This window comes from Thermobia domestica, chromosome 5 (assembly GCF_964235325.1).
Source record: "Thermobia domestica chromosome 5, izTheDome1.hap1.1, whole genome shotgun sequence".
Taxonomy (NCBI): domain Eukaryota; kingdom Metazoa; phylum Arthropoda; class Insecta; order Zygentoma; family Lepismatidae; genus Thermobia; species Thermobia domestica.
The window spans coordinates 249,207,701-249,220,211 of NC_137458.1; the positions used below are offsets into that span (position 1 = coordinate 249,207,701).

The 12,511-nt window shown below is 36.9% G+C and overlaps 1 protein-coding gene across 1 annotated transcript in view; it reads right to left on the reverse strand.

Moving 5' to 3' along the window:
* Window positions 1–8,520, reverse strand: part of LOC145685459 (uncharacterized) — a 66,779-nt gene extending 58,259 nt beyond the window's left edge. Inside the window, exon 1 of the mRNA XM_081757860.1 lies at window positions 8,485–8,520. Within this exon, the coding sequence (XP_081613986.1) occupies window positions 8,485–8,520 (36 nt within the window). The remainder of the gene's footprint in view (window positions 1–8,484) is intronic.
* Between the last annotated feature and the right edge of the window lie 3,991 nt (window positions 8,521–12,511).

Below are 12,511 nucleotides of genomic sequence, written 5' to 3' on the forward strand. Positions count from 1 at the left end.
GATCACTTTCCATTTCCAAACGGTTGCGATATTCTGATTTTATTGTGGTCAACGTCGAAAATCCTGATTCACAGAGGTAAGTTGTCTAGAACTGAACAAGAACTTTTAACAACTTTGTTTTCCTACTCTTGGATAAAGAGGTAGGAAACAAATTCAAAATTCTTTGAAAGATATTGACTGAAATAGTTTTTGGGCGTCTGAATCGCACTTCAATTCAATTGCTTCCTGCTGAATTTCATATGGTAGTAAATCCATATCGATGGTGAAAGGTGTTCTTGCTAATTTGCACTGCCAGTCTTCTTCACACAGATCAGGAAAATATCGCTTGAATTCATCATACAGTAGACTGAGTCTAGGAGTGAATTGATATTGTCTCTCCACATGGTTAAATCATACTTTTTATTGTCAAGAAGCTCATTTAAGGAAGAAAAAGATAAAAAGTTGGGGGAGGGGGGTAGAAGCATTCAGACGGCGTTTCCATAGTAGGATCTTTTTCACGAAAGCTCTTATCGTGCCATATGAAGTTAGTATATTCGTGTTTCTAACTTGAAGTTTGAGATTGAGGTTATTTAATCTTTCGAAAAAGTCAGCAAGATATGAAAGAGAAAATACAAATACTGTATATCATCAGTAAAAGAAGTATAAAGTTCATCTTTTCCTTCAGTTGTGGGAAATATTTTTATATCTGAATCAAGGTCGTACAGCCTACTTAACATATTACTTTTAGACAACCAAAGACTTCGGTTTGGAAAAGTAAAGTCGTCACTGTGCACTGAGGTCGTCACACAAAGTCTCAAAGAGACGAGTATTCAGCAACCCTGTAGCCAGCCCCAAAATGTAGATGGGGCCCGGCTGAAGTTAGGGGAGGGGGCGATGCAACTATATTATAGTTCCTCACCATATTATAATTCATTTGCCAGTCTACCGTGAAAATTTTAGGGGGACAGCCAAAATTTAGGGGGGGCCCGGCCCCCTAGACCCCCCTGGATACGGGCCTGGTATTCAGAGCAATTGACTTTACAAAATTTTAAAAAAATAAATTAGTAGCTAATGATAATGCCTGTTTCAGGTTTTCTGGTGTTTTTGCAGCTAAAGCTTGCCTGTGAATTAAGCAGTGAGAACCAATAATTGTAGGATTTCTGTCCTTTGCCAGCTTTATAAGTCCAGACCGCGAACCTAACATTATTCGAGTTCCATCAGTATGTATTCCTACAACCCTGACCCAAGACAAATCTTTTAAAACAGCAGATAAAACATCAGAACGTTTGGATGATGTCTCTAAACGTTTTGAAAACAATATTTCTTCCATTAACCTCTTTTCATTCAAACCGACAGCACACTATTAAATGACAACACTGAGATATGTCCGTGGAAACATCACACTCCAGGGGAAAAAAATCCCTTTCTAGCTGTTCTTTTAAATCCAAGGCCAATTCATTAATTCTACATTTCACAGTATTATCTGAAAATGATATTTTATCAATCCCCCCCCTGGTTTTCTTCCCCAAGTACAATTTTGGTTGTCTTAAGTACATAAGGCTTCATAGAAGACTCACCAATAGTACGTATGAGGTTATTTTTTTATCTTTGGCTTTTAGAAGAGAAAGTTTATATGATGCTTCCACCACCTTCCAATTTTGATCGTGAAAGATTCCAGAGGAGTCCAACTTTATACGTTTCAGAGTTTCTTTTCACAATAAAAGAAAAAAAATCTTTAGATTTGTCTTTGAGAGTTGGATGTACTGTGGATGTAATGTGGTTCCAATCAGAAGTGACGAAGAGATCATTGGTAAGGACAGCAAGGCAACCCAACACACTGTGGTAGTTGAATACAATCTTTTTCACTGAACCATATCTTATGTAATTTTTACTATAAAATCTCTTCGAACTGGAAGCTGCCACTTTATTCCACACCCACTGACACAAACGAGAAATTATACAACATTCACAATACCACAAACTAAACTTCTTAAGTCAGAAGACCAACCTGAAAAATTAATGAAACGAACAATAGCTTGTAAATGGTTGCAATACCGTAGATGTAGACAGACTGCGTTATGTTTACTATTCAGAAGCACAATAGCGACCCTGCTAAAACAAGAAAGAAAGAGCCCATTATCAATCGATCGTTGATCAGCTTCAAACTAAGTAATGTAGGGTTTTTGTATATTTATTGTTACCAACAGTACCCAAAATAAATACTAAATACTGCTCATTTCTCTTTCGACATTACTCGCAATTCTTCGTTTCTAAAAAGGGGCCGCGGTGTCTTAGTCGCCCTCACCGGTCACCTCTGGTGCATGATGTCCTTGGTTCAATCCCCGCTCGTGCCAAATGAATTTTGTGGTGGACAAACACCGTGTGCGTGGATTTTCTCGGGGTTCTCCCGTATTCTCCTATTTTCTTCATTTCACTATTTTCATTTATTTGTCATCATCACCGTTTCCTTTAGCCTAGCCGACATAATCGTGAGACGTAAAACTTAAAAATTTTCTTCGTGTTTTAAAGCTGTTTGTTAACAAATACATTATTTTCAACGAACTTAAAAAGTTCGTTATTGAATTCTCTATGTCTGTCTGTCTGTCTGTTATTTTGCGAATTTTTTCAATTTTAAGCCCTCCATTCTATAGATAATCAAAAAGTATCTGAGAAAGTGATGGAATTTTTCGCGTCACTCTTACCGTTCCCGAGATATTGGTAAAAAAAATGGCCGATTTTTCAGGAGATTTAAGAATCCATATCTCTGGAACCATAAGTCATACAGAGATGATATTGGTGTTGATCAATACCTAAGAGGATGGTGAACGATTTAGTACCAAACAGTAACCGGTGGCCACTTGGCCACTGGCCACCAGTGAATATTGGTACCAAAATGTTCACCATGCTCTTACGCATTGATCAACACCATCATCATCTCTCTATGACTTAGTGTTCCTGACATATTGGCCAAAAAAAAAAAAGTTCCGATTTCGGGAGATTTAAGGATCCATATCTCGAGAACCGTAAGTAATAAAGAGACCATATTGGTGTTGACCAATACCTAAGAGGATGATGGACATTTTTGTACCAAATAGTAACAGGTGGCCCCTGGACAACTAGTTACTGGCAAACTGGCCGCCGTTCCCCAGATATTGGCCAAAAAAAAAGTTTGAATTTTGGGAGATTTGAGGAGCCTTTCCTCGGGAACTATAAGTCATAGAGAGATGAAAATTTTAGCGAGAAGAGAAGAAGGTGCGGATGAAAGGATTTACTTTTACATCTAGGAGCAATGACAGTTATCCTTCTCGCTCCATATCTCCATTCTTTTTAAGTTCGTTCTGGCAATGTTGTTGGAGCATTCTCAACTGTTTTTTTTTCTTTAATTGTCGAAAGGGTTGTCGGTGTGTTTGAAAGTACTAACAAAAATCAAAAGCGATATTTAGAAACTTCATAGCTGATTTACAAGTAGCCAAGAATTACGATTTTTCTTATCGTTATTTAGTTACAAATATTGTAAATGTTGTAACAAAAGAGGCGTTAAATTAAATATTGTACAAACTCAAAATAATTATTGAGGAAGAACTGTAGTTTCACGAAGACCAAATTTAATAATAATAATAATAATAATAATAATAATAATAATAATAATAATAATAATAATAATAATAATAATAATAATAATAATAATAATAATAATGCACTACCATGGTATGCAAAAGTCTTGCTGGAAACAAATAAAAATATGTCAGAATAGGATATTATTATTGTTGAAGTTTTGAGAATTCAAAGCTGTATCTGCAGTCGCAGAAGGGATCAGCCAAACACCACGTATGACCAACGAGCAAAAAGGACGGTAAAGAGTGGTTGTGGCGTGAAGTATGAAAGACTTATGAAGTGGAGTGCCAGGTAAATAAGGTCTAGGAAACCACTGGTCTAGGGTAAGGTCAATGGGCCCTTACTTCTGTGAGAATTGAAAGAACATTTCAACGGCCACAGATTCAACCTGTGGTCCAACAATATTCTAGTTGTCCCTGGTACACCTCTAGTTACGTCTATGTCACTGTAGGTGTTGAAGGGGATGCTAAACTTAAAAAATAACCAATCAACTTGATCAATACTACTACTACTACTACTATTACTACTACCAATAATAATAATTGTAAAATTGCATGATGCTTCAATGGTAGAGCGCCCTCCTCTGCTGCGAGGGAACCCTGGTTCGATCCCAGGTCATACAATTCTGTCGTGGAAAACATCACATCTGTGTTGGTTTTTAGATGCTCCCGTTTCCTCTCACATTCACATTCCACTAATTATTTCATAATTATTCACTTTAATTAGTCATTCGCCTCTTTCAGCGTACAGAACATAATTATAGGGCATACAACTTGAAATTTCATTTAACTTTTTTCAAAAAGAATAATACATTTTCCGTTTATGTTCTTACTTTTCATGCTGAGCTCCGGGTTTCAGTAAGATTTAGTACAGTCCTAACTGTTTTATTTCAAGACCATTCTTTAGAATCCAAAGCTTTCACTTACAGATTTTTTTAGATGTGCAGGAAGAGAGCAGATGGCATGCAGAGTTGTATTATCTCTTCGAGAACAAGAAGTTTTTGATAATCAAATTCCAAAATTTGGATATGATTTATTTTATGTGTCTTACTACCTCACTTCATTCCTCAAAATATTCAGGAAAAAATTGAGAGTGAGAAAATTATTTCAAGGTTTACTTTTTTATATTTCGTAGTTACTCGGATATTGCCTAGAAAGAAATATTATCTATATTTCATTCGTAATTTTAAGGTGTAGTAAGTCAATTATTGCTGCTTGAACAGTACAGCAGCAACAGAGGTTCAATATGAAATATGATACACCTGTATTTCAAATTTAAGATTAGAATTATATATAATGACAAGAAAATTACCATATCTGGAACTGAAGTACCAGATACTGTGCGCTTCAAGGTAGAAGTATGTAAAATAAACATTCATTTTCTTTCTTTCTTTTTTTGTCTAAAGGGCCATAAATTATAGGAAGATAATATCTCATTTTCATTTTAGACCATCCTGTGAAAGAAACAAGAAAATATGGAATTTCATCCGAATTGTATTACTATATCATCTGTAATTTATTCTCCTTCGGCTATTTAATTTACATAAGTGATATAATACATAGAATCTAAGGGGCACCAGAGGACAGGGAAGTAATATTAAAAAGACCCTCGAAGCATCATATAAAATTAACTTCTATTTTTAACCCGCACGTTGAAACGTAGCTCTAATGCATTCAAATAACTTTGTCTTAAAATAAACTACTTAACACCTTCAATATAAGAATACACGCACACACAGTAGCACGTTGTCTTTTCATAAAGAATGGGACGATAAGAACCACATTCCCCGGACCTGGCTCCACCTCTTCACCTGTACTTAAAAAGAGAAACTGGAAATGGGAAGTTTTTTTTAACACACTACTAAAAATATAAAAAATAAGTTAACTGAAGGCATTAGTTACACACTTTTTTTTGGTTATTTCTTTTGTAAAAATAAAACGTGTTGGCTGCATCTTTTTAAATGCTGTATCACGTTTAAATCTTAATCTGCCTGTTACACCAGTGTAGCAACATAAGAATGTGATAAAGATCATTCTGTTTCCTAATATAGTTCGTATACTTAAACGAAAGTGAAAGTAAGACGCTTTATTAACTAGGTATTTAATGTATTGACAGTGAATATTTAATACAGTACAACGTTCGTAGCATGCTTAAATAGACTTGTATTTAACACTAGTACTATGAAAATATTGTAATAAATAGTGTAATTTCTTTAATTGTTTCCTATTAGACTGTACTCAACCAGACACGTAGCTAGGATTTCGTGAAAGGGGGGTGGGGTCCGTCACATGAAATACTGTGGTCATCACACCAGGGGCTCGATCATTCTAAACTATTTTAATGGCAACATATATTGGTTCGTTTAGCCAGAATTTCGTAACGGGGGGAAGGGGGGCCTTACATGAAATTCTGAAGGCCCAGGAGCTCGATCAATCTAAACTACTTTACTATCAACATGTATTGTTTTGTTATTACAATAAAATGAGGATATGTTGGTAAGTATTTTAATAACAAACTATGAAGAAATCTCGGGTAAAATAAAAAATGTATTGAAAAAGATTTTACAATATTTACGTCCTTCCTCTGTTCATTCAAATATAAAAATTTTCCTTTCATTATGACCTCAACTATTACAAAAAGTACATATTCACTATTATAAAAAGTACATACTCAATAATGTCGTAAATTATTTTACAATATCTGTGTTTCTTTTTCTGTTGAATCAAATGTTAACAGAACTTTATTTCCACATATATTTTTGTTTTTATTATTCCGTCAACTACTGTCTGTTCCAAATGACAGGTTAAAGGAGCAGTAGAAAATTGTTTTTGAAATAACGTTTGACACTGCAAGGATGCGATGACGAAAAATTATGATAAAAAAATACCCATGCTGTTACACAACGGCACTATACTTTCGGAAGCTTGAAATCTCCCTGACTAGTAGCAGAAATGCTGAGAATTCCGTAACTTTTTCTAAAAATTTCAAATTCCCTGACTCTTCTAAGATATCTCGCTCACCTCGCCACCATGTATTACAAGTAATACAAATATTCTCATAAGAAAGAGTAACCAAACATTTCCTGTAGTTTTTAATTTTTAACGCTGATCCTTCTTTTACTCATTTCATTTTGTTTCATCCTTCCTTATTTTCTTTCATTTCTGGTCTCGAAGGGGGGGGGGAAGGAGTCCGGTCCCCTTCTTGGCTACGCGTCTGACTCAACTCAAATGTCAAATATAGAAGTAGGAGGGGACAAAATAGATCAGGTGTAGTGAGTTTTACCGTAAATTGTACCGTTTCGAAGGTATTGCATGATAAATGTCAGGCACTTCTCGAATATTGAACCAAATAGAAAGTTGTGCAGGGCCCCATGTGTATATGCAAACTTTTACGTGATTTATCATTGGCGAAATATTCTTTGAACGTACACTCATGTCCAAAATGATTGTCGCATATCTATAACTGTCTTCTTGTAAGAATATAATTTGATAATGATTTTCCAGGGTACTTTTAATTGAAACTTATGTGTATAATCGGGAAATGTATATTTCTAGTAAATTTCATAGGAAAAGAATTATAAATACGAAAACTATAATGATGAAAATAAAATGTTGCTAAGTGGATAGGAAAATTTTATTTCCGTTTTATTGTTCTTATTTACTACTCTTTTGACATGAAATTTGCCACATACATGTCTTTGCCGATTATACACATACTAACATTATAAGAAGTGCCAGGCGAATTCGTTATCAACTTATATTCCTAGAAAAACATATATATAGGCATGCGACAATAATTTTGGACATGAGTGTACATGTATACAGCAGACACACAGACGTCAATACGGAAATGGTAGGTCTTCACCCAAATCTGGTCGTATTTGGCATTAGGCATTGTGACCGTATTACAATACTACTACCTTGCTATAGTATAACATGCAAGTAATAACGAACACTTACAGAAATGTAATAAGATTATGACATCAATGTTCTAAAGAGTTTGTTAAGCCTACAGTATTTTTCCAGTTAGAAATTGTTTTGATTTGTCAACATCAAAATGTAAGCGTAACTGATATTACTCTGTAATGTCTATTCGCGAAGTGCCTGGGGTCTTTAACACACAATACCTTCGAAATGGAACAATCTACGGTAAAATTCACTACACCAATGAATTTACAAGAAAATTGTACATGATTTTGATATATCACTTGCACCTATTCTCACTTGAAAAACTGAAAGTTAAATCCAAGATGGCGGCTGGGGTGGGTAACATGTGTCAGAAAAGCAGTACTTGATCCAATTTGTTTTGCACATGCCCACATTCATGTCCAGTTACATCTAAAGAAACTAAAAACAATTTTGTGTTCGAGCATTATGTTAGTGTTTGTTTGAATTTCGGATATTGAGTGCGGGAAAAACATTGTTTAATTTCACGAGTGTGGTGTCAAAACGTGCGTGAACATCTCAGGATTGCATTAGTGAAATCCTCGTTTCCAACAGTTCTCGGAAACTGATTTAACTTTTAATTTACTGCTTTCTTCAGCCATAATATCGTTTCCAATACGTTACTCCTAACAATGGTAGTGAATTGTGTGTATATGAAATCGAAGTTTAAAATATATTCTTCTATTGTTAAACCGTTTCAAACATGAATGTTTGTTCACTTGATCTACCATTTGTTTAATATGTCGACCGGACACGATACTAGCGTCATGCCGGACAATGTCGACCACTCTGTGTCATTGAAATATAATGATGACCCGGGCATTCATAATTTCAATACTGCTGGTGCATCTGTACATAATGATTCAGTGTGTTCTCAGTGCAACAAACAATTACTCAATGCAAGAGGCCTAGCAATCCACAACAGTAAGTGCCATCTCACTAGTACCAAAGCCAAACCCTCATCGTCCAACGTCACTACCATGCTTTCACCTTCTGCACACAAATCTACTTCACATACTACCTTGAGCAACTGTATTTTTAATCCAACGAGATGTCAATTGAAGCATGCAATACCCTCCTCGTAAAACTCAAGTCCATAACGCCTATTCTTCGTAGAGTTCCTCGAGGAGCTAGACCAGCGTTGGCTGACTCCCTCTGTCACGTTCTGCAGAATATTATATCTACTAATAACTTGCAATCGTGGAAGGAGCTCTTCTTCTTCCCCTACGTAACTCTTTGTTTACCAACAAGAACGAACAAAGTGTCCAATCTCACTACATGGGTGAAACAAAGAATCACAAGTTGGACTAATTCTCGCTGCGATGCCCTTCTTTATCGCCACCAACGACCCTCCAAACCTCGCCGAGTGACAGACCCAAACTCCTTCAACATCAAGGTTATCGAGAACAAACTTTCCGATGGCGATGTCCATGGAGCAGTCAGACTCCTCATCTCTGATGACACTTTGGCGCCTCCAGAAGCTACAGTGCTAGATGCATTACGCAACAAACACCCTACACACAGTCATACTTTCACACCCCCTGCACTCATTGACAACGCTCCAGCCGTCCCTAGAGTTTCTGTCAAAGAAGTACAGAAAGCTCTTCGATCCTTCTCTTCCGGCTCTGCAGGAGGTATGGATAGTTTACGCCCTTCCATTCTCAAGGATCTTTTGCTGTGCCAGGATATCGATTCTAGAGACCGTCTGTTAAGCACTATCAGTGATATTCTTCACATAATCCTCACTGGAAACGTACCTACAGAAATTAGACCACTATTTTTCGGAGCGTCGCTTATAGCGTTAAGGAAGAAAGGTGGTGATATACGCCCCATCGCTGTCGGTAACGTTTAGAGACGGCTTTCAGCCAAGATAGTATGCCAAAGAATTAGGGAACCGTTAACTACTTTCTTGTCACCACATCAGTTGGGAGTGTGCGTTCCTCATGGCTCAGAAGTTACAGCCCATGTCGCCCGACTGTATTATTCTCATCCCCACAAACAAAAGAAAATTTTCTTGAAACTAGATTTCCGGAATGCGTTCAACGAGATCAACAGAGACTCTATGCTTACAGCCGTAAAAACGCACTTCCCTTATATATACACTTTCATACATCAGTGTTACTCACAGCCGAGTCATCTATTTTTTGGTGAAGATATCATACTCTCCCAGCGAGGTGTTCAACAAGGCGACCCCCTAGGACCTGCTTTATTTGCGCTAACACTTCAATTTATTGTCAGAAATATCAATACCAAGTTAAACATTTGGTACCTCGACGATGGGACTATAGCTGGAGACAAGGAAGATGTCCTCGAAGCTTTGTCCAAGATTCGTACTCAATCTCGTGACATTGGATTACAACTCAATTTCTGCAAATGTGAAGTCGGTTTCCTGGGAGTCTCAAACGAACAGGCCAACATCCTTTACTCCCTTTTCAACGAAGTTGCACCTGGAATTCAACTTATATCATCCGACAGAGCCTCCCTTTTAGGTGCAGCGCTACACACTGATACTCGACGCATTTTGTTATTGGACAAGATATCTAAATTAGATCTCTTCTTCACTCGCCTATCAAAGTTATCTACCCACTCAGCTTTTTATTTCCTACGGGCCTCATTAGCCATTCCAAGACTGCTATATTTCCTTCGTAGTTCTCCATCCTGGCATGAGACAGATCTTTTGGAACAATATGATGAATCCATCCGACTTGGCCTAGAATCTCTTCTCAACTGCTCTCTCACAGATAACTCATGGCTACAAGCATCTCTCCCTGTGGATCACGGAGGTCTAGGAATTCGTCGAGCCCTTGACTTGGCTACTCCATCTTTCCTTTCATCCATGTATAGCTCTATGCCTTTGATCACTTCTCTTCTTCGCAAGGATATTCATCAGGATTCAGAAGCTGAGATAAATGATTGTATCTCCCAGTGGATATCGTGCGGCGGACTCGATCTACCTGATTTCGATAAGAGAAGTTTTCAAACTTCATGGGACGCTCCTCTTATAGACTCCAGATTATCTTCTATTCTTCAGTCCTCCACCAATCCTGAAGATAAGGCACGTCTTCTTGACACTTCTTCCCCTGAAGCAGGTGCCTGGTTACAAGCTATCCCATCTTCTTCCCTAGGGCTGCATCTTCCCGACGAAAGTTTCCGAATCGCTTGTGCGTTACGTTTGGGAGCAGATGTCTGTGAACAACACCAGTGCCCTGCTTGCGGAAGTTTAGTGGGTAAGAAAGGTATACATGGCCTATCATGTGTTCACAGTGCTGGCAGATACTCTCGACACTCCACTGTTAACGATCTCATTATGAGAGCCCTCATATCCTCTGGAACGCCTTCCGTGAGAGAGCCAATGGGGTGTAGTCGCTCTGATGGCAAGAGACCTGATGGAATATCTTTGGTGCCTTGGAAACGAGGGAAGGCTTTAATATGGGATTTCACTTGTACCGATACCCTAGCCCCCTCTAATCTTCCTTCATCTTCGACAAAAGCTGGGACGGTTGCAACTCGCAGAGAATATGAAAAGAGTCGAAAGTATAGCAACCTGTTGGACAAATACCACTTCGTCACCATAGCCATTGAAACTTGTGGGTCCTGGGGTCAGGAAGGTCTAAACTTCATTAATAAAGTTGGACACCGTATAGCTATTAACACAGGAGACACCCGAGCTTCATCCTACCTTATACAAAGGATAAGTATGGCTGTGCAAAGAGGGAACGTAGCAGCGATGCTAGGAACTCTCCCTCCGGGAAAAGCTTTGGACGAAATTTTCCTTTTGTAATCACTCTCCTCTCACCAAACTCTCGAAAAAAAAATATATTATTGTGTATTTAATGACTTTAGATTTCTGGAAACAATGTGTGCAGAATAAAGTGATTATAGTGGGAAAAAAAATGTAAAAAAAAAATTCCTTATAGAATTGTTAATTTTCAAATAGTTGGAATGATCCCCAAATCTATTTGTATCAATCAGTTTTAATTTGTTGTTCCTTGTCGCCTGTATACCTTCAAGATTTTAGTAAATTAGAAAGAATTAGATTAAAAAAAAATAATAATAAAGTATCTGAATGATACAAAAAAAAATATATAATTTTCAGACATGAAGGCTCATACATATGCAAATTACCCGTAGGCTATGGGTCGCTAAAATTAGTACAATGCACATTGGGCTGCGCAGAACTTTGCATCTGAATTAATTTTACACGAATCCTGAGGGAACATTTCGCGAATGTACCTTGTTAGACTGAAGAAATGGTTATCCTTCGTTTTTATTATATTTGGGCAGGAAACAAACACCCGAGAGATATACTACTGCCGTGTACAATTATGTGGTGTTGGGATGTATAACTCGTAGGATATGATGCTTTACTGTTTTAAAATTTCAACACTTCCAGTGTATCCCTAAAAAATGTAATAAAGAAATAATTGCCATGTTTTTTAAATATTCAATTAGAACTGAACAATCTACATAAAATTTTGAATCGATCAGTGAAAACGTCATGTTTCTAGCACTTGTAGGTTTCGAGATCTTATTGTGGAAAGGATTGGAGACAAACATATAATCTTTTCTTTGGAGACAAACATATAAACCTAGCATTTTAATATATAGATAGTAAATGATTCTATGAATAAAGATTAATTGTTCCAGTTATAACTTAAACAGTGAAAATTTATTTAAATTACAAATAATTTTCTTAATTAGTATTTAAATAAAAAAAGAATCTTCAAATAATTATATCAGTGATGCGATCTTTTCTTGTTGAATGCTTCTTTCGCTATGGCAATTCTTGACCTGATCTCTTTGATGCAGTAAGCGTCTCTCGTCAAAATATTTCCCAGATTTTGAAATTACTGACCTCTTCAAGTTCTCTTTGTTCTATTCCGATCCGTAAAGGTGTGTTTTTTCTTGGGATATTCTCATGACTTTCGACTTTTCGATGTTGATTTCCATTCCATATATTGTTCGATCATGTA